Genomic DNA, 24,476 nt, shown 5'->3' on the forward strand with positions numbered 1-24,476 from the left:
AAAAATGTGGTTTTAATGTCATTTTCTGTCAGCTATTCACACTGTCATGATCTCTTGGTGGCAAAGGCAAAAAAAGCCTGCCATTGCTGCTAAGGTTGGACTCAGTAAAACAGTCATTTAAAGTTCTTCAAAGATCCTGAGGGTTATGAAACAAAAAAGTCAAGTGGTAGACCCAAAAAAATGACACTGCCCTTGAGCCGCTGGATCTGCTTGGCTGTCTGTTGTTTTGTCAATTATTCTATCAATAAAATTGTCCACAGAAACCAAGTTGCCTTTTGTCTATTTTATTATCGAAGCTGTAGGAAGGTACAATTGAACAGAGAGCAATGTCGTCTGTTCAAAAGTGCAAGGAACAAAGATACAAACAAGCATATGTAATCAGTGTGTGAAGGTACATGAGTGAGGATTTTTTCTAAGGGAGTGCACACTCCCATTTCTCAGCTACACCGTCAAGACATGAGACCATCCTCGGCCCAAATAAAGGTTGTTACTGGTGTCCAGTGCAGTTCAATAACCATCAGACGGCATTTGCGAGAGAAGGGTTTTAAGAACAAAAAATGTTTCCGACGCTTCCAAATGTTTCCAATGTGCTTCACCATCACAAAATTGCCTGTTTAGAATTTTTCACAAGCGTATCAAACATGGGACATTGAAAGGTGGAAGAAACTTTTATTCTCTGATGAGAAAAATGTAATCTTGACGGTCCTGATGGCTTCCAATGTTACTGGCATGACAAGGTGATCCCACCTGAGATGTTTTCCACAAGGCACCATGGAGGTGACGCCATCATGATCTGAGCTCCTTTTTCCTTCAATGGAACAATGAAGCTTCAGTTTGTGCAGGGGTGTCAAACAGCAGCTGGCTGTGTAGAGCTGTTGCAGAGGCATCCTGTGAGGAACGGAGCGTGCCGCGAGTTGGATCCCAAGATGCGGGAGGCGACGTGTGATTTGGAAAGGTGTTTAATTCCAAATCAGCAAAGGTAAAAGTACAACACAAGCAGAAGCACAACAAAGATGCAAAAAGACAAATAAGGAAGTAGCAACAAAAGGAGACCCGGATACTACATGGGAAAAAGGGTAGAAACAGAAAGAGCTACCAAAAGGGTAGGGCGATAGAACAAAAAACACTGCTGAATACTCAAAGCAGGAAAGTACAGGAAATCGCTAACGCTGCCGGAGTGGCCGGGCAGGAATAAAGAATACAGGTAGGCAGAAAGACTAGCAGACAGAGGGTAACTGTTAAGCAACAGGAGCCTGAGTCGGGAAGCGAAGGGCAACGATCTGGCAACGGCGGAAGGTGTGCTTGCTTCTTAAGTAAGGCCGTTGCCCATTAGTCTCAGGTGTTGCTTGTCTGCTCATCATGATGGTGTAGAGCATGTACTGCAACAGAAACACAGGAGACGGCAGTATCGCAGCACACGAGACACCACAGTATCCCCCCCTCTTATAGAGCGCCCCCTGGCGGTGTACCTGGCTTGGTGGGATGAGACGAGTGGAAGTCACGAAGGAGTTGTGGGTTGAGGATACAGGAGCGAGCCACCCAAGAGCGTTCCTCAGGCCCATAACCCTCCCAGTCCACCAGGTACTGCACCCTCCTCCCTCTCTTTTTCGTGTCCAAGATGGCTCTCACTGTGTAGGCTGGCTGGCCATCGACGATGCAAGGCGGAGGTGGGGCCACGGCCGGCGGACACAGCGGACTGGTGTTGACCGGCTTGAGGCAGGACACGTGGAAGACGGGGTGTACTTTGAGGGATGGTGGTAGTTTAAGTTTGACTGCGGACTGGTTGATAATGGATTCCACCTTGAATGGCCCCACGAATCTCGGCGCCACTTTCCTGCGTGTGCCAGCCAGAGGGAGGTCCCGGGAAGAAAGCCAAACCTCCTGTCCTAGTTGGAATGAGGGTGCAGGGATGCGGTGACGGTCTGCCAGTAGTTTGTTGCGGGCCGCCGTGCGGTTGAGGGCGGCGCGGGTGTCCCGCCAGACACGATGGGCTCGTCTGAGGTGCGACTTGACGCTGGGTATGGCGATCTCCATCTCCTGTGAGGGGAATGGGGGGGCTGGTAGCCGTACACTGCCTTAAACGGGGACATGCCTGTGGCCGTGCTGACGAGGGAGTTGTGGGTGTACTCGACCCATGGGAGGTGCGCCGCCCAGGAGGCGGGGTGTCTGTGGCAAACGCAGCGGAGCGCTGCTTCCAGGTCCTGGTTGGCCCGCTCTGTCTGCCCGTTGGATTGGGGGTGGTATCCGAATGAAAGGCTGACTTGGGCGCCCAATGCCCGACAGAAGGCTTTCCACACCCGGGATGTAAATTGGGGGCCCCGGTCCGACACAATATTCATAGGGATGCCGTGGATACGGTACACGTGTCTGACCAGCAAGCATGCGGTGTCCAGTGCTGAGGGTAGTCCTTGTAAGGCAATAAAATGAGCCATTTTAGAAAAGCGGTCTATAATATTCAAAATTGTAGTGTAACCATGGGATGAAGGTAGTCCGGTAACAAAGTCCAAAGCAATGTGGGACCAGGGTCTGGATGGTACCGGGAGTGGCTGAAGCAAGCCCGCAGGAGGTCGATGAGATGATTTACTCCTGTCGCAGACAGAGCAGGCCGCCACGAATTCCTTGACATTGGTAGCCACGGATGGCCACCAGAACCGCTGCGACACCAGGAACAAGGTACGTCGAAGACCTGGATGGCACGAGACTTTGGCAGTGTGGGCCCACTGTAAGACCTCAGACCTGAGATTAGAGGGAACGAACAGTCTACCTTTGGGACACCCCTCCGGGATATCGGTGTCTTTTAGTGCTTTCGTGACGTGCTCCTCCACCTCCCACAGGACCGCCCCCAGCACCTTGGCCACAGGTACGATGGATTCAGGGCTTGTGTCCTCCTCTGCTGGGCCGTGGATCCGGGATAGGGCGTCAGGCTTAGTATTCCTCGACCCGGGTCTGTAGGTAATAGCAAACTCAAAACGGGTGAGGAACAGAGACCAGCGTGCCTGCCCTGAATTTAGCCTTTGTGCTGAGCGTATATATGAGAGGTTCTTGTGGTCAGTGATAACAAGAAAAGGCTGGGCTGCGCCCTCCAGCCAGTGCCTCCACTCCCGCAAAGCAAGCACGATGGCCAGCAGCTCCCGATTACCCACGTCATAGTTCCTTTCAGGTGGTGTGAGGCGGCGCGAGAAGAATGCGCATGGGTGCAGTCTCTGGTCGACCGAGGACCTCTGGGAGAGGACGGCGCCCACTCCTGTATTCAACGCATCAACCTCCACTATGAACTGTAATGATGTGTCAGGGTGAGTGAGTACAGGTGCAGAGGTAAAAAGTCTTTTAAGTTTTACAAACGCCCTCTCCGCCTCCGGTGTCCATATAAATGGTAATTTAGTGGATGTGAGCCTTCTCAGAGGTTCTGCTTTAACGCTGAAGTCGCGATAGACCTGCGGTAGAAGTTGGCAAAGCCCAGGAACCTCTGCAAGTGCTTCTTTGATGTGGGAGAAGGCCAATCGACCACCGCCTGAATTTGGCGGGATCGGCTCGCAGTTTGCCCTTCTCCACTATGTAGCCCAGAAAGGTGACGGAGGCGGAGTGAAATTCGCACTTCTCTGCTTTCACAAACAATTTATTCTCCAGGAGCCGCTGGAGAACTTGTCTAACGTGTTGCACGTGTTCCTGCGGAGAATTAGAGAAAATCAATATATCATCCAAATAAACTAAACAGTATTGTCCAATCATGTCGCGCAAAACGTCGTTGATGAGTGATTGGAACACGGCGGGGGCGTTAGTAAGCTCGAACGGCATTACCAGATACTCATAATGCCCCATGGGTGTATTGAAGGCCGTCTTCCACTCGTCTCCCTCCCGAATGCGGACCAAATGGTACGCGCTTCTAAGGTCCAGCTTAGTAAAAATGCTGGCAGTGTGTAAGGAGGAGAATGCGGAGTCCATTAAGGGAAGCGGGTATTTGTTCCTAACAGTGATGTCATTAAGGCCCCGATAGTCAATGCACGGGCGAAGGGAGCCATCCTTCTTGGAGACAAAAAAGAAACTGGCTCCCAGGGGACAGGACGAGGGTCGAATAAGACCCGCGGCGAGCGATGAGGAAATATAGTCTCGCAGCGCATCTTGCTCGGGCTTAGATATATTATAGAGTTTAGCGCTGGGGAGTGACGCATCTGGGACAAGTTTGATGGCGCAGTCATAAGGTCGGTTAGGAGGAAGGCTTAATGTGGAATCCTTGCTAAAAACGGCCTCAAGGTCGTGATAAGCTCGGGGAACCCCCAAGAGGTCAATATCAATAGCGCGCCTCTTAGGCGGAGAGCTCTGGAGCACTGCAGAGCATAAACAGCGAGCGTGACAGTTGCTTCCCCAGTTAATTACTGTATTAGCTTCCCAATTGAAAGTGGGGTTGTGAAGGCGCAACCAGGGAAGCCCTAACACGACCGGGGCAGATTGTGAAGGAATGACATAGAATCTAATGTTCTCGTGGTGGTTGCCGGACAGCTGTAAAGATAGTGACTCAGTTTGGTGAGCGACTATGGCTAATAACTTCCCATCCAATGAGTAAACTTCCTTGGGCTTAGGTAGCCGAATAGTAGTTAGTCCATGCTTTTTCACGAGGTCCGCATCTAAAAAAATTGTCATCGGCACCCGAATCTACAAGCGCGACCACGGAAATACGCCGCCCCTGCCCTGTTATGATCCCCGCCAATTGGAGCCGTAGCTGACCCGAGGAAGGCATCTTATTGGCTGGCGCCCTCTCCACATACTCACACAGCGGCGATTTGGATCGATCCCCTCCCACGGGTCGATCCTGCGGGGATATTGGACTCTCGGAGCTCACTGAGCCCGGGGGTGAGTCGGGTCGGCGTCTCGGCCTATCAGGGCACCTCGACAGCTGGTGATCTGTTCCGGCGCAGTAGAGGCAGAGTTGGAGGCGTCGTCGGCGTGAGTGTTCCGCCGAGGAGAGGCGTCGTCCCCCAAGCTGCATCAGTTCCTCGGTGGAGGAGGAGTCCCAACCTGAGTCCGTCGTGCTCCCAGTCAACATCAGCTTTACACATACCTTGTCGGTTATAGCTTAAGCCATTACATGAGGTATTATAGTTTGGTCTTTTGTCAGAATCCTCGCATAGACACAAACAAAAATGTCAAGCAGCAGCACAAGTGGATGGTATTTGACCATCAAGTCTGACAGTTTTTGGATGTTAGGCTGCTGTTGATGTAGTTTAATTCTATTGTACACGCTGTGAAGTGTTGATAGTGTGGTTGAATTTCTTTAAATGCTGCGATTTACATGTCCTAGCAGAGAATTTTCATACAACCTATTTGCATAAACCCAAAGCATTAGCTCCAACATCATTTAAAATAAAGAGCCCACAGAAACCAGGCACAAGATTGCAACCACTTGTGTAATGTAATCAGATCTAATATGTCAAAAACTGAGCATTCAAGCAAATAACTGCTTTGCCGTGACTGCAAAGCCACTATGAGGTTAAAAAAAGGAATAGGGTGGGCAATCTGGGCATTTGGGGTGTTTTGGCAGGACCCTGATAGGTCACCTCTCAGTGGTCTGGCTTTCCTGCATGTCAGACCCCGCCTACAAAATGAGCTGATTTAACTTTGTTGCCATGCTGGGAAAATTCCTGGCTAGATGTACTTGTCATCATGAACAAACACCAGTTGTGAAGGGATAACACTTCATTTGACTGTGCGTGAACCGACAGACTTAGAAGGTAAAACTGCTTTTTAATCGTTTTACTGCTGTGGTAGATGCGCAACGGAAATAGGCTGCTGCACTTAGTAACTAAGTGTAGCAGTTTGTAGCAGCAGACACACTTCTGGCTGTTTTTCAGCACTTTGCAGAATCTGACTAATGCAGCCAAAATGAAATATGTGAACCTGTTGGAAGCACTATTTATGGGTATTGCATCATTGAATGTGCAGAATCTGTCTTAAGTGTGGTTCATTTGCATGGATTCATTTTTCAATGGATTCCCAATTCATATGACTGCTGTAGTTCCATCTTTTGACATTGCATTTGGTTGGGATAATCTATCTGATGAAGGCACCTTGCACTAAAACCTTTGGTTGAGTTCATGCATTTTGTCCCATTTGCCCCAAAAGCTTGTCAATTTAACCACTTTGTTTTATACAGTATTACTTATACTTACTTATAAAGAAACAAAGCCAAGCTCTTAGAGTCAGAAAATGAGTGAGCCTTACATGTTCTTTTTACATCGAGGTTCAACTTCATAAATATTTGGAATTCAGTCACGCTAACTAGCTTGCAAACTCTTTTTTCTCTACAAACCAAGTTAGCTGAAAAGAAACAACCTTTAGAGACAAATAGTAACAATATTAAGATTCACATTTACATTTGTGTAAATAAATAAAAGAATTGATTAAGCAGACTCAAAGCCTTTGTCGATTTAGTCATGTGAGCTCGCTTGCTAGCAGGCTAACTGTAAATTAAAAATTTAAAAAACAACCATCAGAAAGGGAATCCTGCTTTTTGTAACATTTATTTATTCTAGGAGACTACAGTGGCAACATAGTCATTCAAATTGAATGTTCTATCAGTTGACAATGTTGTTTCTCTTGAAGACACCTTAAGGCAGGGGTGTCCGAAGTACGGCCCGAGAGCCATTTGTGGCCTGCAGCTTTTTTTTATTGGCACATTGTAGAAATAAAATTAAACCAAAAAAACAGCAAGAATTGGAAAAATTGAGCAAAAACTGAAAATGTAAAGACAAGAAGCTGAAATGTTGTCACTAATAACTAACAATAACACTAAGTGTTATTTATAAATATCAAAACTTTTTTTTAGCCTTTTTACAACATTTTCAAATATCAGAGTGGCCTCCCTCATCTTTTGAGTTTCAGTATGCGGCCCTCGGTGGAAAAACTTTGGACACCCTTGCCTTAAGTAAACCAGCAGCATGTTTTTCGTTCGTTCAGTTGAACATGTCTTCTTATTTTTTGGTCTTCTTAGCAGAATAATAGTGATAAGTAGTCATTCATCCAAAACAAGCTTGTAAAAGAAAATAATGAAACATCTTGTTCCTGTGCTCACTCACATAAGTGCAGATGTTTAATACGCTTCACGGCTCAACTGGGGTTTTAGTGACAGTGACACTATTATTTGTCACAGTGCCTTCACAGCATGGAACATCCTCAGCATGGACTGTTCTGGAGATTTAGTTTCTGTGAAAACTGGACTTAACAGTGGCTTGTTAGCACACTTAGCACTGCTCCTGTAGCTGCTCGGTTTGTCAGATTCTTGGGGCTTGCCTCTTTGTGCGAGTAAGACCACTTTGAATGCATCTCACACTTCTCAACAGCCTCCCTCTTGTCTCTCTTCTCAGACTGTCAAGCCTGGGAAAGCTTCTTTTTACCCAAGAGGAAGTGGTAGTTGTAAAAAGACTGTGTGGAGTTGTCAGCAGTGAATGGAGTAGTTTATGTTACATATTGGATTGATTTCATTGTTGTTGTTTTTTTAAGTGTACAATGCAGCTGCATTTTTTATTTTGAATCTTTTTATTTGTCATATAGTGGCAGAGCACAACGGGTCATTCCTTTCCTTTCCTATATAAAAGGTCTATGCAGGGCTACTCAACTACGTAATGAAAAGGGCCACAGTCTCAAGAATGTAAAGGCCCAAGGGCTGAACATGTGCTGTCCCATTATGCTAACTTGATATGTGTAACCCCACCTTTATTAACCACGCTTTTATTAGACTTTCAAAGATATAATTCCACATTGAACAACTGTGAACTCTGTCTTTTAAACAAAGCTGATTTTGTATAACAGCAAACGTGCATTTAAAGGTGCTGTCTGCCTTGGTTAGGTACTGCATGAAAGAAGCTAACTTTTGAATGTGCTGCAAGCATTAGAGCCCGCCCTCGTCCTGCTTCAATATTGCAAGCCATGCCCCATGTAACGCACATGCGCATTAGTTATTTTTGTTTACAGGTGCTCTTCTTAATAATAGAAATGTTGGCAATGTTATGTTAGCTACTATTGAATGTAGCCACACAATGACTGCAAATTGTTGATTGCATCTTTGAGGCTGCGTTTATGTACGTACATTGTACATCTGTGTTCTTGTGGCTCGCCACACCTCATTTATTATATTAATATAATATATATTAGATACTAATACATATATTAGTCACAGTCACTTGATTTGCCTTCTGCCATGTTATGTTGCAGTAACGCTAATTGAACCTTGAGACGATCCAACCAACTGGTAGTAATGCTTGAATCCCTCGAGACAAAGCATCATGACAGATGTAATTGTCCCTTCAGTGCTTCATTAACAAACAGCACTAAATGGCAAGCCATTGTCGTAAAACTGGAACGTCATGGACCTAGTTCAGGCAAATATCCTTTTTATCTATCTGCTTTATCTTCATGCATTGGAGCAAATTGATGAATACAGCCTCTTTTTTGTATGAGTTGTGTCCTCATTGTGTTAATAAAAGTTTTTTTGTAGTACAAATTGTATATAAAAAAGTACACCTGTCACATTCGTCAGTGGCCTTCTCCTTCTGTCAATTTTGCTCTAGTCCAGGGGTGTCAAACTCGTGCCATGGAGGGCCGAGACACTGCAGGTTTTATCTCCAACCAGTTTCTTCAGCAGGTGATTTAATTGATGAGCTCCGTCCCTCAAATTGAAGGTGCTGATCATTAAAATCACCTGCTTTAGTAACTGGCTGGTAAGAAAATCTGCAGCGTCTCGGCCCTCCATGGCACGAGACCCCTGCTCTAGTCCCTGCCTTCTCCTGGACTGTGATTTCTTTCACAGTTACCCTTGAACGGGCTGGAGGCGAGAATGCTTGGCACACCTGTGGCTGATTGCTCGACCCCCATTTAGGCTGACCGCTTGCAGCTGGAGGCGGCTGGTTCTTTGTTCAAGACTTCTGCCCTCACGTGGACGCCTACGCTGCTCTCAGATAGCTCCTCCTAGTCTCTTGTTTTTAGCCAGGTTAGCCCAGCAGCCTCCCAGCTATCCAGCCAGCTTTTTCCTTTGTTTAGACTGCTTCATGGTGTCCCATATTTTAGTTTTTTTCTAAACACCATCGCTTTCTGTTGTTGTTGGACTATTTGTCCGCACACTGCTCTATGAGCTCTCTGCCTCTGCATCTAGTGTCCAAACCCTCTCAAGGTCATCAAAACACCTTTACTTTTGATATTGTCTTGTAATTTGTTGTGGTCAAAATGCTGTGGAAGACGCTGGCATACATGTGATATAGACATCCACAATATTTATCAATATTAGACAAATGGTTAAATATGTTTTGCTTGATGGCAGCCGTCTTTTTCAGCCAATCTTGCTCAAATTTTACACATATGTGATTGATTGTCAAGCCCCTAAAGTTCCACAGTGGTTTGGTTAAACTAACTAGGTTACAGTGGCAGTTTTTGTAGACCTCATTGAGCTGTGTGGGGTTAATAACAGTGCCAACATATGGCATATTTATCAGAAAAATAATAGCATAGGTAGCATAGTATTAGTAAAATTGCATCCTTTTGTGTTAGTTTACAGTCCAGTGCTTCTCAAATAGTGAACTGTCGGGGAACATGAGATGCAGGGAGGACTTTCACTATCAGTGCAGACCTGCTAACATGTAGGAATTTGTCGTATTCAGCATACAGTTTGACTCTTGAATACGCATGTTCACTGTTCTTCATTTTGGTTTCAATTTCAAGTTCAGTCTGTACAGTACAGATAAATAAATAGGTATCAGTTCTCAATAGTATCTCAAATTGGGGTGGGTGTGAAAACATTTGTGACCCCAAGTGGGGGCACGACAGAAAACAATTGAGAAACATTAGTTTACACCAAAATATGTGTGCGTGCTAGTGTGTGACCGTACACACAGTCCCTCGTTTAGCATGGTTAATTGGTTCCAGACCCGATCGCGGTATAAGGAATTTGGATTCCTTATTTATAAATAGAATATTTTCGTAGCATAGCATAGAAATCCTGTTTAAAACCTTCTACATATGGTTTTTAGCATTATTAGAGCCCTCTAGACATGAAATAACACTCCTACAGTGACCTCTACATTTGTTTTACCCAATATAATTAACATAATAATAGAAAATAAGATGACTTAGACATAAATAAGACATTAAATAGACTCACACATTAGCATTGACAGGCTACTTGGTCGCTATTGTCTCATCAATGTAACATTCCTGACACGTAGTGGCCAGTGTAGTAGAATACTACTGCAATGGCGCAGTCAACATTCACACAGGAGCTGCTGTCAGCCACAACTTACACCAGGCACTGGCACAGAGCACTGCTAACCATGCTAACACTCAGCAACTCTACAGTAGCTACCTGACATCACACAAGTCACGTCACAGGGGCTGGCTCTGAAAGGCGCAATGTCACAGATAATACGCTACAGTACATACAACATCTTCTAAATGCCTTATGTTTGTATTTTCATCAATTAAGCCATTTTTCAGATTGAAAATGCTTTATTTGGGGCAATAGTACGTACACTTTGCTTATATATGCATGTGTTTTGACTAATAATAGGCTGATAGAGTGAGGGAACGATATTTTGAGCCGCAATGTAGTGAGGGACGATTGTACATATCTCCATTTACAATTGAAATTCAGTTAAAATGTGTCTTTGCCTCACGATACAACACACAGTTTTCGACTTCACCGTATTGCTGTGTGCCTGTTTCTATAGTGTAACGAAGCTATTCTTAGAAGCCTGTAAATAAGAGATGAATGCAGGCATTTTTGATGCGTAGGGAGTGTTTTTCTGTCGCTCCAAAGAAAAGGCAAATGTTAACATGATGGCGAAAAACACGATGTATAGAATACCCTAAAAGCGCTAGAGTGGCAGCCACTTTGGCCATCATAATTTATCAGTCCCAATATCTGTGAGAAAACTGTCTTTATAGGTATTGCTAAATATTAACATGTGACACATTCATTAATGTGTTTGTGACGCACGCTGTTCCAAAATAATCTTGCGTTTGTAAATAAGCAAAGCAGACATTTTCCACAAAATCATGTTTCCTGTCTGGTGGGTCACAAATTAGTACATCATGAAAGAGATTTCTAGCGCATATACAGTAATTAGTTTTGATAGGAGTTGGAGGCAAATATGAATAAGTAAACAGCAAGTTTGTCAATTAGATCAGGAAGCAAGAGTCACAATTTGAATGTCACCATAACTGTTGGGGTTTCCAACATTCCGCTATCACATCATTAACAGCAGCGTTATAATGTCCAGTACTGTAATGTATGTGGAAGATATACTGCGAATTCAGTGAGTTACTGGGCATCAGTTTCCTGTTAACTAGGGGTGAAACGGTGGACGTCTTGAACTGTTTCGGTTCTGCATGTTCGGTTCGGTCCACTTGAGTACTGTTTCGGTTATATTTTATGCTATCTTTCTCATTAAATTTATTACTAGAGTGATCTAATCACTTCACATGGTACTAAAGTCCTGGGCAGGTTTCCGGACAGACGCCTCTGACTGAGGGGGAGCAAGGCTAGTAGCTCGCCAGGCGTGACAAATGGCATCATGGCAAATGCAAGCGAGAAGCCTGAGCTGGAAGATCCTCCAATCTCACTACGGCCTCCTGTTTGTGAACACTATGGATTCCCTGTTAAAATGACGGATGAGCAAAGGCAACTGGATGACTCCACAGTTGTGTTTTTGACATAGTTCCACGGATATCGGGTATGCTGCAGGAAACACGTCTGCTGATAACTTCAGCATACAAACGACCTCTAGCAAGCAACTGTGACCGGGCCAAAGCAGTAACACATGGTATTGGACTTTTTATAGCCACCAGATTACGTCCATGTTCAGTTGTTGAGTGCGCTGGCTTTAAGTACAGTCATGGAAAAATGGCAGAAAAAAATTACTTCAAATGCTTTTATTAAAAAATCCCTCTTATCAGCCATGATAACGGATAACAAACGTCTCTGTAAAGTATCGAATGGGGTACAAACGGCGTGCTCCGAGATGTTATCAGCGACAAGTGCAGACGAACTGAGAAAGATCGCGCAAGAGGGATGCTGCTACTCACCATTCGTAGCGGCGGAATGGCGCGCAATACAAAAATAGCGCCTTTGTATTTCAAAAAAATTTAAATGACAAAATATGGCAATTTTCGAAAAAAAAATCATGAAAAAAATAGACCAGTCGGTGGTGTTCGTACCTCCAAAAGTTCGTGTGTCGAATGTTCGTTAGTAGGGGACCTAGTGTATGTATATATGTTTTTACCAATAATAGGACTTATTCAACTATGAAACAACAATTTATTCATTAATGTATTTTTGAAAAAAATGAGTGAATCTGCGAAATGTGTGGCGAGGGATTACTGTACAGATCCCCTGTTTCATGTGTGGTCTGTGAACTTAACCTCTATGAATAGTAAAAAAAAATATGAGTAATTGGTACGTCCATAAAAATTTTAAAATTTTGACACAACTTGCTCCAGGATTTATTTAAAGATGTGCAGCAAAGCCTGTTTTTTTTTGTTTTGTTTTTACTTTTTTTTTTTTTTTTCGAAAACTGTCCTACACGCTTATATAAATGGGGCAAGTCAGAGGCGTGATGTCCGTGAGAAAGGTCGTTTTTTTTGTTTTTCCTTCATAACGTCACGACACCCACAACTTCAAAAACGACCGTTTGGGCACCTCTTCCCTCAAAAGTGGAGCAAACAAGAGAGGGAGATGATAGATTTTTCTCACGTTTGTTGCTCATAAACAGACTCTAACGACACATTAATGTTAGAAAATCATTAAAGTCCATTTTGAATAATAGGAGAGCTTTTATGTTAATGTTGATGCTCAATTATTGTAGGCTTTGAAACAGAGCACTCACGGGGCAAAGAAGGTCATAAAAGTTTAACAATTAACACTGGAGATGTAATGGGCAGGTGTGACAGTACTTTTTGTCCGTCTAGTGTAGGTCAACAAGCCCTGCTCGGGTAATTCTAGCAATTCTCCTCATGTCACTGTGTTCTCTTACCCTGAGAACAGGAACAGTGTATTCCTCCAATTTAAATAAATAATTTTTTGAAATATGTTTTGGCTACAGGCGTGACAGTACTCCCGGTGTCCCATAAAAGCTCATCATACTTTATTCATTAAATGTTTGTTTCATGGCATCTTTGAATGATTATGTGCATGGGTGAATATGGGATTTCCTGGGAGATCAGATGGAAAATCCAGAGTAGAGTTTAAGGTCTCCTTTATCCTTTTAGTTGTAGTTCCCCAGGAAAGCCGCAACAGCGCAATGAGATGTTGCATTTTGGTTTGTAAGTTGGATGATGCAAATACTCCTGTATTTGCATAAATCTTTGTAGACGTGGAGTTGAAGCCAGCCATAAAGGTGCAGATTTTGGTGGCAACCGATCTTGTTCTTCAGGGAAGAGCCGCTAAGGTCAAAATGTACTAACAGACCACAACAAATCATGCCTCATAGTCACTGATGAGTCCTTTCCTGATTTGTAATTATTTCACAATATGCCACATATGAGACTGTTAAACAGTAAGTAACTTAGTGAGGTGCTTTGTCGAGATGCTCGGTCGCCATAAGGGTGACGTTACTGGTTTCAAGAGTTCTATCAGTAATTGCATGCCTCTGTAATCTCTGACAGGGTCTCTCGGCTAAGAATAGAGAGGCACAAACAATTAAGGGCGGCTTGGTAGTCAGTAATGATGCATTCAAGGATTTGAACGTTAATCTCATTGTTCTATGCTGCTATGATTATGGAAAAAACTGTGACTTCAGTCTCAACTGCAACAGAAAAGCTCACCTGAGGTAAGCCCAACAACAGCCAGCCAGACCTGAAGCTTCCAGAATGTTTGAAACCGTAATGAGAAACGTTATCTGGCCATGATTCATTCATAATGTTTTCCTGCTCCCACACTCCTGTCTCCGGGTCACAGGGAGTGTGCCGTAAAGAACTCTTTTTTTTGTTGTTGTTGCTTAATTGTTGCTTAAATGTTAAATGAAATTCTAGTGTAAAAATATAATTATATCAAGTGTTGATTATTTATATGGCTCTATTTATGTACTCATGCCATCTGTTCCAACATGCAACAAAAAACTAATTAGAAATGACAAAAACAAGGTGCAATCTGACTGTGTGTATTATTTGCAATTGCCAACTACTATTTACAGTGAAATAAAGCAACATCAACAAAACATTACTCTCACCCTAACCAAACATACATTCAAATGTGCAAAAGTAAGAGTTTCTATGAATTGTTAAGACGGTAACATTGACTGATTGTTACAATTACTTGATTTTGTAGGGAATAATAATTCAAATAGGCCACAAAGGTTGCAACACACGTATAATGGTAGCAAAACCCATACCAAGACATGTTTTTGCTTTCTTTATTAATGCTTCCATTTTTCAGTTTTTCCCACCGATGTTAAAATAGACTTAAGGTAGTTGTTAAAGTAAGTTAGCAGCTAGGTTTTGGCTGGTGCATGGTGGTGTACGTTCAAGGGGTTGTTCAAGATCATCATTCCCAAGTGCTGTAGATTTTTCCATAATGGCTTTTATGGTATGCCTGGCTAGTATGAATGTGTGTGTGTCTTAATGGTTGATTAACCTGGCCATCATCACCCTCAGCCTTGCCTAAAGCCTGCACTCCTATCACCTCCCTCTAACACTTAGGCTGAGACAATGACGGTGTGGACCACAACACTGAACCTCACCGAGCCCCAGCCCTGGATCAAGCTACATCAACACCAAATGATATCCCAGCCTTTACACATCAGCATATTTATTAAAGGTGCCTTCCTCATTAGTGTTAGCAAGAGAAGCTAAGGTGACAGCAGTGGCTACAAGGACCTTACAACAGGCAATGCATGTAACTCGGCCTGCAGGACCCTGGAGAGGACTAAGCAAAGGAGTTGGGTTACACACTGACAAGCCTTATACATGTTTCATCTGCTGCACAACAGAAGCCCTCTTTATCTAATCCAGCCTTCTCAGAGAGGTTTGAGTTTTGTACCATAAGATTGCTCTTCAGGAAGCCGACCAGCCACTGAACCGATGCATATCAATCAACACACTAGGCGGACCCAAGACAACTGCTATCAGGACTCTTGAACCTTTCGCAAGACAAAGGAGAGTACTACACTGTGCTCGCTTCCTTTAGCTCTACAGGAGTCTCTAAGGAGAATCTGCCTTTGCTGGATCCAAACAAGAGGTGGCCATGACTCACACTCTTAGGCCTCCATCGCTCCAAGTGAGTGTCCCGAGCGATTCCCCGACATACTCTGACGGCGGGAGCAACACTGTGTCGGATTGCTCCATGAGATCCACCTCCTCCACCCCAACGCTCCGCCGCAAACGCTTCAAGATGCGCCGCATGAGGAATGTGCCCAGCGAGAGGGAGCTAGAGAGGGACCAGCTAAAAGCTCAAAGTCACATCAAGGCTCGGTCGTGCTCCGGCTCCAAGGAATACCTCCAGCTGCCTTCCATCGAGATCACACCGTCCAGTGACGAAGATGCTCTCTCGTCGTGGTCCAGCAGCTCGACACCCAGTGCATCACCACGGCGCAAGCGCTTCCTGTTGAAGAAGTGGCTAAAAGTCAGAGAGAAGAAGGAGCAAGGCAGTGAGAGCAGGTTGGTATTGGTCTTCCCTATTAGTAGCTTTCTTTGTCCCACTACTGCTCCACTAATTAATCCACGCTGCTTGAGAGCATCTGCTAAATGACTGTCTTTTACTTGTGTACTACTAACTTTTGCAGAATGTCATCTTAGATATTTTGGATGATTAGCAACATACTATACTTTACATACATTCAGGGTGAAGAGATTTTGTTCCGTTTGAAATGATTGTAAATGTGATGCAGTGTGGCTGGATACATCAGTCATGTCATGTTACCTGGAAGTGGAATTATTTGGTTGCCTAACATCACACTTTTCTTTAACTCAAGTATCCCAAAAAATAGGGTCCCTTTGAAATGTCTGCTAAAAGCAGTACAGTGGAACCTCTGTTAGGGCCCTACGATTTCCGCGTTAATGAAATCGCGGATGGAATCAAGGAATTGGACAGTAATCAGGAAATCTACTGTTAAACGCGGAATCTCGCGGAAATTTACATATTGTGAATGAAATGCTGTCGTCGTGAGGAGAAGGAACCTTTGTGTGGGGAAGTATGTCCCCAACGGACCGCTCAATCATGCCGGCATTTCAAATTGTTTTCTACATGTAAAAAATTATTGTAAAACTATTTTTAAAAAGTGTTTTGTGGCAACATTTTTGGTTTACAGAATCGTTTAATTGAATTTGCATTATTTCTTACGGGAAGATTTTGTTAAAGTAAATTTTGTTTGGAGTCGGACTTTCTGGAGCGCATTAATGATGCAAGTTGAGGTTCCACTGTACTAGAGTTCATGGGGTTCATCAATACCTGGTCTCCTCTTGGATATCTCATCTTTTGTCTTTGAGTAGCGCAGGTCAAGAAGCCTTCTTACTATTAATGATATATAATAATGGTAATGGTTTAATTTACAATTCACACTTCCACATGTCCAAAAAGGAGTAGGAAGAAGCAGAGCTTATTTAATCCTACCCCCTCTCCGTATCACATCAATTACTAACATGTATGTTCACTTCCTGTATTCAACATGCACTAATTCACTATTTACATTGTTCTTCCATACACTCAACGCAGTTATAATTATTATTATTATCTTTTTTTTTTTACGAAAACAAACAAACAAAAAAATTCCTCCTTTTCCCCTGTTGTTGTTCAGAACCACTTCCAGGTCTTTCTGTCCTGCCGTCCTTCGTGTTGTACTGTGAGTGTCATTGAATGTAGACACATGGGCTCCTAATTTCAGTCCTTTGTTGAGCAGGCCCTTGCAACAATGATATCAAAAGTAAAATGTTATTGAATGTAATCCTTCTCACCGTATGGTTCTTTCTTTGTGGGTTGTAGCCCCCATTTTCCTTGTTGTCATGGTAATATGATCTTTAACATGTATCCAGATCATTGATATCTTTGACAACAACCACTCTTGCTTCTGCTGGTCCTCCATTTAGCTTGATGTAGATTTTACCATTGGTGCTCCAAGTGGTTTGGTTTTGGTTTGGTTTGGTTTAATTTTATTGCACCATGCATGCAGGTTACAATGGAATACATCTCATGAATCATTTCACAGTTCCACATGTCCAAAAGGAGTAGGAAGAAGCAGAGCTTATTTAATCCTACCCGCCACCCGTTTCACATCTTGTGCAGTACATATTATTCAGTTCAAGGATAATCAGATTTTATCAAACCATGTCTTTAATATGACCATTTCATCCTTGACCTTTTTAATGAGTTATTGTGTTCTTTGTATCTTTCCGTGTTTCCGCAAGTCTCAGGCTTTCTTGGCGAAGTCAGCGTTGTGTTTTGTCAGATGCTCATTCATGTAGACGTTTGTACCTTTCAGCTTCTTTCCCTGTTTCAGAAGTGTAGTTTTTAATTCCCTGTTGGTGAACTTAACAATGATGACGGGTGGGGTGTTGTTTCTGCCAGGGATAGTATCGATGGTGTCAATTTCTACATCGACTTTCTTTGATTGTAGAAAGTTGGCAATTTGTTGCTTTGTTGAAAGAACATCCATTCCATCTGGTTCTCCTCTGTTTTGGACTGCCCTTTCTTTTGACTTACGTGTCATTTGGAACCCTGTGACGATCACATCGTTCATTTCTGTATTCTGATCCATCTCATCAATTATATTTTATATATATACAGTCAAACTTGTCTATAGCGGCCACTAGAGGGAGTCGGCAAAAGTGGCCGTTATAGACAGGTGGTCTCTATAGACAGGTTGGCGTCCAGTTTGAATGTTGACCAGTAGAGGAAAAAAAAAAGAAAAAAAGGGAAAAAAATAATATTAATGTTCAGAGTAGAGGGCACTGCGGACTGCGGATAAAAGTTGTACAGCACTACTAGGCTTGTTATTATCATGGTTCATGGTTTTAATTCATCCTGAACATGCATATGAGTCAAACAGTAGCACATCACATAGTACAATACACAATTTTGCATGTCCAAAAAGGAGTAGGAAAAAGCAAAGCTTATTTAATCCTACCTCTCATCAGTTTCACATCAGTTGCAATACATTTATTCACCTCTTGTTCTTCCAAGTGTACTTTGTAGGTCTACATGACAATGTAGTGCAATCATAGCCAAGGTTTTTACTTACTAAAAGGAAGCTAGAGGCTTAATAATAACTGATAGAATATATCCACGACCCACAGAACCAAGCTGTGCTAGTAATGTCTTACGCTTGTTTTTAATATTTTACTTTTTATACGGCAGAGTGTCATTACAGCTTTAGTTCATCGGGAAGTGACGGTGGGCGTCCCGAGCAGGAGAGCTAGGCTCAGTGCTAGCTTTGAGTTTGGAGAGAGTTGGGAAGTGTGTTTATGTTGGCGTGGATGTAAAGTCCTGCAGTGTTCTCCGCTGTTAATAAAGCCATTAAAGTGCATCGGCGACGTGAGTCTCTCCTTCCCCACAACAAGCGGCATTACAGTCTTGACACACATTGTGCACATTGTCTCACATCAGGAAATAAACGGTGTCACTTGTTACAGGCATTGCCTGGACAGCTATGTAATGGGGCTTGTTTAACCTTTGCCTTGTGGGCAAGCAGGAAGGAGAGACGATGCTGAGAGATGTGTGTGTGTTCTGAGCTGCTGTCTGGTGGCCGCGTTCAATAAATAAAGTTGGCAGAAGCAACAGGAGAAGTTTCCTTCTTTGCTTCGGAGCTGAATAACACTGACAAGTTAACAGACTAGTAGCGAACGGAAAAGAAGACGGCTTTGTTTGTGTCGAATACAGAAGATGAGGACTTTGATGGATTTGTGGATGAGGATTGATGAAAAATAACGTGAGTACATTCTAAAATACTTCAATTAAGTACAACCCAACTCAGTTTTGCTCCCGCTGCCGCATGCATGCTAGCGTATGTTTTTTTTTTTATTGTAGCGTCGCTGGGAGCACGTCCTGTTCCCAGCCTACTTTGCGGTAATGTTTTGGTGCAAATGCTCTTAAAGTTACATGTTTGACCAGGAAATAGCAAGCTCAAAAGAAGACAGCTTTTTTATGTGGAACAACTGACAGTTTGTGTGGATCTTGTGAATGATTGTGACTGAGCTAGGACTCAGTAATTAAAGTCTACACACGACGGCTTCATTGATTGAAAAACAAAACTTTTTTTGAGCATGAAGCTTCTACTTGAGTCAGTAATTTGGCTGCTATATGCGGTCAGATATTGACCAAGGGAGACAAAATAGGTGGCCGCTGGCTGCGTTGGACAGGTGACTGCTATACACCGGGTCTATAACATGTAAATTTGCTGCGGGGGATTTTTCAGTGGCTGCTATAGGCAGGTGGGCGTTCTATAAAGGTGGCCGCTAAGACAGGCATACTATATATATCATTCTGTAGAACCTTGATATAATTGCATCATGCTCTATTTTCTTCTTTAAAACCTCCTTGAGAGCAGCGGTCAAGGCAGCATTGTCTTCCAATAGTGCCTTGATATAGTTCTGTAAAACCTTGATATCATTGCATAATACTTTATTTTTGTCCATAGGGTTTTTAAACTTTTTGATAGCAGCATGCAAGGCAGCATTATCTTCCAATAGTGCCTTGATATAACACATAAGTGTGATGTAAGGGCTAAGCTACGTGCTCGTTCGACTGCATTTGTCATGGGCACCGTTGAGGACTACAAAAAGGCCAGATGTGACCTGAGGAGGTCCATACGAGAGGCCAAAAGGCAGTACAGACAAAAGCTGGAGGGCTACCAGACTATCGACAGCGGAGTAGCGTAGCCACATCCAGCCAAACCACACTTCCAGATGGGCTGAATGAGTTCTATACACGCTTTGAGACCCAAAATCCTGATGAGCAGAGAGGGTGGCTGGACTTGGGGAGCACACAGGACTCACCATGAGACTCACCATGCTTTAAGTCCACCACCATAGTGCCCGTACCCAAGAAGAGCAACGTGACCTGCTTGAATGACTATCACCCTATAGCACTCACTCCTATTGTAATGAAGTGCTTTGAAAGAATAGTCATGACCCGCATCAAAAAGAGCATCCCGGCAACTGTGGACCCTCTACAGTTTGCATATCGCCAGAACCGGTCCATGGATGATGCAGTCAACACTTCCATCCACACAGCCCTTTCTCACCTACAGGGCCAGGACACATATGTCTATGCTATTTATAGACTATAGCTCTGCTTTTAATACAGTCAGCCCCCACAAACTCACAAATAGGCTCTTCACACTTGGCCTGTCACCCTCCCTCTGTAACTGGGTGTTTAACTTTCTAACAGGCAGGCCCCCATCAGTCAGTCCACAATCGCACATCCAGCTCAAGAATTGTGAGCACTGGGACCCCACAGGGGTGTGTGCTGAGTCCGCTCCTCTACACGCTCTTCACCTACGATTGTGTGGCCTCCCAGAACAACACCAGCATCATTAAATTTGCGGATGACACTCCAGTTATCGGACTGATCACTGGTGGTGTTGAAACATCATACAGAAGAGAGGTGGAGGACCTCATAGCTTGGTGTCGTGATAACAATCTCCTTCTCAATACAGATAAGACTAAAGAGATGATCATCGACCCAAGAACAAGGGAAAAGGAGCAGCATAGACCCCTGTTTATTGATGAGACTGAGGTGGAGAGGGTGAAAACCTTCAAGTTCCTTGGCACACACATCAGCGAGGACCTCACCTGGTCTCACAACACCCAACAAATTATGAAGAAGTCCCAAAGGAGACTGTACTTCCTGAGAAGACAGGAAATTTGGCATGCCCACCACAATCTTGAGTTGCTTCTATAGATGCACTATGGAAAGTGTCCTTACCGCCTCCATCACTGTTTGGTACGGTAACTGGTCAACACATGATAGGAAGGCACTCCAGCCTCCCCTCACTGCAAGACATTTATAAAACTAGAGTCCTACGAAGAACACACAACCTCATCAAGGACAGCACACATCCACAACACTCATTATTCACACTCCTACCGTCAGGCAGACGCTACAGGAGTTTGAAGTCCAGGACCACAAGGCTGGCAAACAGCTTTTACCCACAGGCCATCAGGCTTCTCAACAAAGCACTCACACACACCGCACGCAACACACGCACACGCTCATAGTACTTTTATTTATTTATTTATTTGTATTATTTATTTGTATTAATGTCTCTTCTGTTGTTGTTGCTTAATTTATTGGTATTTATGTTTCTTATGTTCTTATTCTTTTTTTGTGTTTTCTTTCTTTTCTTGGGAGTATGAACAGAATAAGAATTTCATTGCATAGTATAACTGCCTGTTTTACAATCCATATGACAATAAAACTCTTGAATCTTGATATCATCCTGTCAAATTTTGACATCATTGCATAATACTCTATTTTCTTCTATAGGGCTTTCAACCTTTTTGAGAGCAGCGCTCAAAGCAGCATTATCTTCCAATAGTGCCTTGACATCATCTTGCAGAATCCTGATATCATTGTATAATGCTCTGTTTTCTTCCGTAGGGATTTTAACCTCCTTAAGAGCAGCACGCAATGCAGCATAATAGTCTCGTAATACGTTGATATCTTCTCTTTATGCCTTGGTATCCTTGCTCAGTGCTTTTCTTTCCTCCTTAAGATTTATGACTTCATCATGGGCCCCCTTGTACCTCGCCTGTCGCCTGAAGTCAGCTGGGATAGGCTCCAGCATGCCCCCGCGACCCTAATGAGGATTAAGCGGTATAGAAAATGGATGCATGGATGGACCATGGGCCCCTTTGAGCATTCAGTGGAGGATCTCATTCTGCGATTGTGCATACTCAGTGCGTGATAGCACACTTAATGATGTGCTGTTCATGTTAGCAGACACCTAAAATCTCCCTGTATTTGTGCTGCAGTTTGCTGTTGTATCTGTCTCATCTCCTGCTTAAAAGCATGTAATAATGTCAAATTTTTGCTCTTGAGAATATCTACAACTTCTGGAACTGTTTTTTTCATTCGGGGTGTCCCCCTCATCTGACAGCCAGACTGACCCTGTTTCTGATTTTGGAATCCGGATTTTCAGAGTCTGTATAATTTTGTTTTGCAGTTTTGCAGTGTTGCTAGGCAACCGCTTTGAACTTCAGCAGTTAGCCAGCTGTCAACACTTGTAACTAGTTTGTTTTAAGGAATCTGTACCTCTCGCCTACCCGAGTTAAAGTTGAAGGTGTTCGTCAAGTGTAGTCAGGAAAGCACCAAAATAGTTCAAAATTGTAGTATCATCAGCAGAGCTCTTGCGATCTAGGTCCTTTCCAACAAGGAAAACAACAACAAGGAAAAAAATATATATACTCTGAAAATGAGGTAAGCAAACTTTTTATCTCCATTTGTCCAATATAATGGTCTATTACAGAGACATACCACACATTGGAGGACAAGAATTTAAAGTAATTAAATCAATCAACTATATTATTTCTCCAGGCTCAGTTTATTCTCAGCCTTGCCGTATAAACTCTACTTGTTATTTGAGATGTAATGCGTGGCAGGTAGAAAGCTGCTGGAGACTCAGAGGCCAGTTATAAGAACTAGGGATGCTCCGATCAGGGTTTTATGCTGCTGATTCCGATGCCGATCACCCATGAGTGAGATCGGCCGATACCGATCACATGGATTAACTGTACATTTTTCATTTTATTTATGATGAGTTGTATTAGTCAGGGGCACCGTTAAACAATTCCAAGGGCCCCTGGCCAATAGGTAATTATTAAAAAATTTACTTTTGGGTGGATTGTCTTTTTTTTTTGTCTTTATTTGTGTGAAACAATACGATGTACTATTTGACACAAACCTGAATTTAATTTGGTGCATGTTTGGAGTAATACTAATACATGGGAAATAAATTGCTGAATAATTTATTTTTTAGCTCAAGATAGCAATACAAATAAATATCTTTACTAGATAGAAATCTGTCCTGCTTAACTTAAAAGTGATTGTCCAGGTTGCAGGGGTGTCCAACTGTTGTTGTTTTATTTATGACTGACAACATTTAAATTGTACACTACTTTATTTACCAAGCACATCTCCACACATGCCATAGTCAATATGATAATAGTGTTTAGAGGATAAGACATAATTAGTGTAATGACAACAAGATAGTAAAGTTTTTCAGTGACACTTGAAAAAGTGAGTACGTACCCTATAAACATAATATCCACTTCCCTGTGGCACAAAAACAAGCTACAAACTTGTTTGTTTTAAAAACAAAATGTCACAGTGGTAAAAAATCCTATTTGGAGTCTGAAGACGAGCATCTAGGTGGATAATCCTTGCTAGCTAGCTAGTTAGCTGCAGCCATTGACAGCTAGGCAAAGCGTGTAAAGAAAGATGTAAGAAAAGTCAAACACCAACAGATTTGACAAGGGAGAGTTATCAAACTGGGGTCAAGTTGAGGTTTTCCAGACTAGTGTTGATTCTCGCGGCAAGACAGGACAAAGTGTGTTGGCAACCGTACGTGACACAGCACACGTGCACATTCATGTCATGTTTGTGTTGTCATTACACAAACTATCATGTGATCAGCTTTGAAAGGCATATGTCGGCATATGTCAATCATGTTTTTTTATGGAAATTGGCCGATACTAATTGGTAGCTGATCGATAGGAGCATCCCCAATACGAAGACATTCACTCCTAACGCCATCACTGTCTGCAAGACTGCATCTCCACAGATGCGTAATTTCTATGTGAGATATGGCCGTTATCAGTGTAGACCTGCTTCCCCTTGACATTGAGAGCACTGTGCCATTAAGACTCCATATTCTGCATGAATCCGGTGGAGTAGGAGTGACATGAATAATCCAGATATTAATGGTTTTGTGCTGTACGGTTTTAGGAACATATTGTACTGCAACCATTTTCTATCCAGTTTGCCTCGCTCCATCCTTTTTTTTTGTACCATCTTGGTGTCTCAGAGTCTGATTTACAATAGTACATGTAGGATACTTTCCTTAAATTACCCATTTATAATGGTGGAGTTGGTCCCACAGACCAGCTTGTGTTTCCACAAATTTCCCGCGGACCAGGGGGGAGTTTGTACATTATAGCGATAAAATTTTTCTTATTTATTATGTATTGTGTAAAACTAGGACATGAACCTCACATTAAAAGCACAAAATGAATGCCGACCCATCATCCACCAGTACAAGCCTGGAGTTTGTTTTCCAGAGAGATTATTACATGGCTGTTTGACGTGGTAAAAGGCAGTGTGCTAGCATGAATTAGCTTGAGACAAACACATTAACACTCAATAAGTCATCAAAAGTTGCCTTTATGCATTCCCACACAGTATCAGCATTTGACACCAAATATGAAGTTAAAGAAAAACGGTAAAATACAGTATCTGTGCGGCATGAGAAAACGTTAGCACACGCACCATGGTGCGGTCCGGGACCGTC

At 43.0% G+C, this 24,476-nt stretch overlaps 1 protein-coding gene across 7 annotated transcripts in view; it reads left to right on the forward strand.

Annotated features, from left to right (window-relative positions):
• Positions 1–24,476, forward strand: part of gramd1bb (GRAM domain containing 1Bb) — a 132,585-nt gene that overhangs the window by 26,152 nt on the left and 81,957 nt on the right. For all 7 annotated transcript variants that reach the window (XR_008573050.1, XM_054793198.1, XM_054793199.1 and 4 more), the window contains exon 2: positions 14,677–15,633. Coding sequence is in view for 6 of the 7 variants with exons in the window: in XM_054793198.1 (XP_054649173.1) it covers positions 15,221–15,633 (413 nt within the window). In the remaining variant the exon portion in view is untranslated. The remainder of the gene's footprint in view (positions 1–14,676; positions 15,634–24,476) is intronic.

The sequence above is a fragment of the Dunckerocampus dactyliophorus genome, chromosome 12 (assembly GCF_027744805.1).
Source record: "Dunckerocampus dactyliophorus isolate RoL2022-P2 chromosome 12, RoL_Ddac_1.1, whole genome shotgun sequence".
Lineage (NCBI taxonomy): Eukaryota > Metazoa > Chordata > Actinopteri > Syngnathiformes > Syngnathidae > Dunckerocampus > Dunckerocampus dactyliophorus.